Source organism: Bactrocera latifrons, unplaced genomic scaffold (genome assembly GCF_001853355.1).
Source record: "Bactrocera latifrons isolate USDA-ARS-PBARC rearing strain unplaced genomic scaffold, ASM185335v1 scaffold_82, whole genome shotgun sequence".
In the NCBI taxonomy this organism is placed as follows: Eukaryota; Metazoa; Arthropoda; class Insecta; order Diptera; family Tephritidae; genus Bactrocera; species Bactrocera latifrons.
The window spans coordinates 491,567-495,469 of record NW_017537512.1 but is presented as its reverse complement, the minus strand read 5'-3'; the positions used below and the strand labels follow the sequence as shown (position 1 = coordinate 495,469).

Below are 3,903 nucleotides of genomic sequence, written 5' to 3'. Positions count from 1 at the left end.
CAGCTTTTTATACTTTTGTGAAGTTTTCATTGATACCTGACTACTGATTTTTACAATCTACATAAAAATGCTTCGAAAATTTTATGCTAGTTTTAACATACACATTTATTTAAGCCGGAAAATTCGCTGTAATTTCTACTTTATATAATTTTAATTTATTTTTATTTTATTTTATTCCAACCAAATTTTCTCCAACTGTCACACCTAAAACATAATTTGTACACACTAAATTATATAAAAAAAATAAGCGCAAAACTATTGTTTTGCTTTGGCAACACTGGAAAGTTCGAAGTTTGTCATTATATTATACAAATACTAACTGTACATGGAAATTTTCGCAAACACGCTATGCCTACATTCGTCTTTTGCACAAAAATTTGAATAACTGTTTATATATTTTACATTTTATTGCACATAATCGTTGTCGATGAGTGTTGTTGTTGTCATTGTTTTCTATTTTAACCCGCCCACTCTCGCCCATCCCCCTACACCTTAATGCCTAATCGACTTGCAGGCATTCTTGCTGCATGCGCAGCTGCTGCTCTAATAATCTCTCATGTTGTTGTTGTAATTGTAGTTGTTGTCTCTGTTATTGTGCCTGTTATACTAACAACGACACCTTTTGGCAATTCATCGAAGCCAATTGCGTATTGATGGACGTTGCAGCCGCCGCCGCCGCCGCTGCTGCTGCCGCTGCAGGGCTCATACCGTTAGCAGTGAGGCCAGCACCGCTGCTGCCACTGTGATTATGGCCGCCCATTGTGGGCGTCAGCGCATCGTGTTGGCCCATTTGTTGTGCTGCCGCCGCCGCGGCCGCCGCCATGAACTCCACCTTGCCGCCGAGGTTGCGCTCGATCAGCGGTCGCAGGTCGGTGTGTTGTGTCTCTTTGTGGCGACGCAGATCGACTTTGCGCTGGAATGATTTGTGGCAGAGTTTGCAGGCAAACGGTTTATAGCCGGTGTGCTTGCGTGAGTGTGTAATGAGGTTGGAGCTTTGGCTGAACGCCTTGCCGCAGACCGTGCATTTGTGGGGTTTTTCGCCTGGAAACAAAGAAGAGGAAAGTGAAGAAGTTAGTTTAGTTGAAGTTTTGCATTTTGTTTAATTTACTATATTTGATCTTTTGTATAGTGTAAAAAAATGTATACCTACAATACAAATATTTTAAATAAAAAAGGTTGTTTTTAGTTGATAAGATTTTAGATAATATTTTGTAGCTAAAAAATATCGAAAATCCTACAATAGTTAAAAAACTCATTCCTCAAATTCAGTGAATTTTTATAAATCATTTGAGAAACTCCTGCTTTTATTTCCCTAAGGAGAGAATACTTCTCTTCTTGTTTAACGCGGAAGTAGCGATATCATAATTACGAGTATGTTACGGTAAAGTCCATTTCATTTTCGAAAGCAGTCTTTTGTGCAAACCTTTCAACGTCCAAAAACACGATAGAACAAAATTTTTTTCTCAAAGGCTTTTTCAATAATGTGTGCAATTCTGTGGATTTGATCAATCGTTGAATAGTTAGCACGAAATTCACGCTAATGCTTTGAACTTATGGTATTTTGTTCAATGATATTATTGAGACGATTGAAGAGAATTTTCTCAAAAAGCGTTGATATTATCGGTAGGAGTGATATGAGCCTGTAAGAGTAGTAAGATAAGTTGGCACATATTTAAGATAAAAAGTTGCGTTAATAATGTTGGTAATTTGTATCATACTTATGGAGGAAGCTGTTTTGGAACCTCAGGAGTAATGAGGTCGTAACCATTGAATTTTTTGTGTAGCGTGTTGCATACTTGTTGTAAAATGTAAAATTTCAGGTTGGTCTGTATTTAATAGAGAGTCATTTTACTTTCATAACATTCCATGATCATTCTAAATTATTCCAATCTGTACATTTATTGCAGAAGGTCTCTGGTTCGTCTTCAAAGACGACGCTTTCACCATAAGTTAAATAAATTGGAGAATGATCTGAGTTAAAGTCATAACCCTGAATGATCGACAAATAGTTCCGCCAATATGATGACCTTTCAGAATACATAACTTCAGGTTGACAGTGCTTGAATTCTCCACCCATTATGAATCTTAACTCTTAAGTATATTCCATTTTGTTTGTTATTTTTATAGCATGAACAGTGTATATTAAGTTTGTCACGAAGTTTGTAACCACCCAGAAGGAAGGGTCGGAGACCCTATAAAGTATACATATAAATGATAAGTGTGTCGAGCTGAGTCTATTTAGCCATGTCCGTCTGTCTGTATATATATTAACTTGTCCCTCAGTTTTTAAGCTATCGTTTTGAAATTTTGCAAACGTCATTTTCTCTTCAAGAAGTTGCTCACTTGTCGAAACTGTCGATATCGAACCACTATAACATATAGCTGCCATACAAACTGAACTATCGGCATCAAGTTCTTGTATGGATAACTTTAACATTTGACAAGATATATTCACGAAATTTATTATAGATTATTTTTTGAGGCAACAATGTAATCTCCGAAGAAATTGTTCAGATTGGATTACTATAGCATATAGCTGCCATACAAACTGAACGATCGGAATCAAGTTCTTGTATGGAAAACTTTCACATTTGTCAAGATATATTCGCGAAATTTGGTATAGATTGTTTTTTGAGTCAATAATGTAATCTCCGAAGAAATTGTTCAGATTGGATTACTATAGCATATAGCTGCCATACAAACTGAATGATCGAAATCAAATGCTTGCATGGGAAACTTCCTCATTTGACGATATATCTTCAAGAAATTTGGCATGGATTACTGCTTAAGGTAACAATATAATCTCCATAAAAATTGTTCAGAACGGATTACTATAGCATATAGCTTCTATACAAACTGAACACATAGTTACTAACAGAAATGCACCAGTGAAGGGTATTTAGTTTCGGTGCAACATATGGTAACGTTTTTCCTTTTTTAGTTTATGATTTTAAATTTTATTTATTCACTAATGTTTGCAAGAGGATTTTTGAAAATTCAAATAATTTTTAGGTATAGGTAAAAGCAAACTTTAAAAGACAGTTTTTATTTATAGATTTGTCTATGTCTGGAAGTATCGCCAATTTGAAATTTTATTATTTAAAAAAAAAAATTATTATTCGAATTTCGAATGATTAAAATAGTATTTTTTAGGTAGTCGCCATATCGTGATAAATAATTTTGTTTTTTGAAGAAAAAAGTCAATTCTAATTTTAATTAATTTTAAAATTATATTTCATTTTTTAAATTTTTTCTGATATATTTTCCAACATATATATTTTGCTATAAAAATGCGTCTTGTTTCGTGACAAATAAATAAAGTTTTTGATGAAAAAATTTAATTTTAATTAATTAAAAAAAAAAATAATTATAATTCATTTAAAAATTAATTTTAATACTTTTAACTTTTCTGCTATATTTACCAAAAGATATATTTTGATATAAAAATACTTCTTGTTTTACTATTAATTCTTGAAAACTAATTGGAAAATATATTACTTAAATTTGTATTTCCCTTTATATTTTTAAACATTTTAAACATTTTAGTCATTTTGTGTTATATTAATTCTTTTTAATAATTTTTAGAAAACATTTACAACTGTAAGGTTCCATATTTGTATAAATCTCACTTAAGAAAATCTTTCTGTTGTTTTCATAAACTTTTTTGAACGTATGCATTAGTAAAAGTAATTTTGAAAAAACCCGCAAAAAAATTTGAACATTTTCTGGGCACAATTTATTATATATTATATATTAGTTATTTAATATTATTTATTTTTCAATTTCAGAAATTATTTGTTTTAAATTTTATAATTTCATAAATTATTTATTCTGTCTCTTATACACATCTAGATGTGTATAAGAGACAGGCAAGAAGTACAGCAAACTATATTTAATTCAGAG

At 31.8% G+C, this 3,903-nt stretch overlaps 1 protein-coding gene and 1 long non-coding RNA gene across 2 annotated transcripts in view; one reads left to right on the top strand and one right to left on the bottom strand.

Moving 5' to 3' along the window:
- LOC108976981 overlaps window positions 1-3,903 on the top strand; it is a 93,781-nt gene that overhangs the window by 68,142 nt on the left and 21,736 nt on the right. The gene's annotated exons all lie outside the window — the stretch shown is intronic.
- Window positions 211-3,903, bottom strand: part of LOC108976980 (zinc finger protein 628) — a 53,966-nt gene continuing 50,273 nt past the window's right edge. The window contains exon 5 of the mRNA XM_018946446.1: window positions 211-1,041. Coding sequence (XP_018801991.1) covers window positions 602-1,041 — 440 coding nt within the window. The 3' untranslated portion in view covers window positions 211-601. The remainder of the gene's footprint in view (window positions 1,042-3,903) is intronic.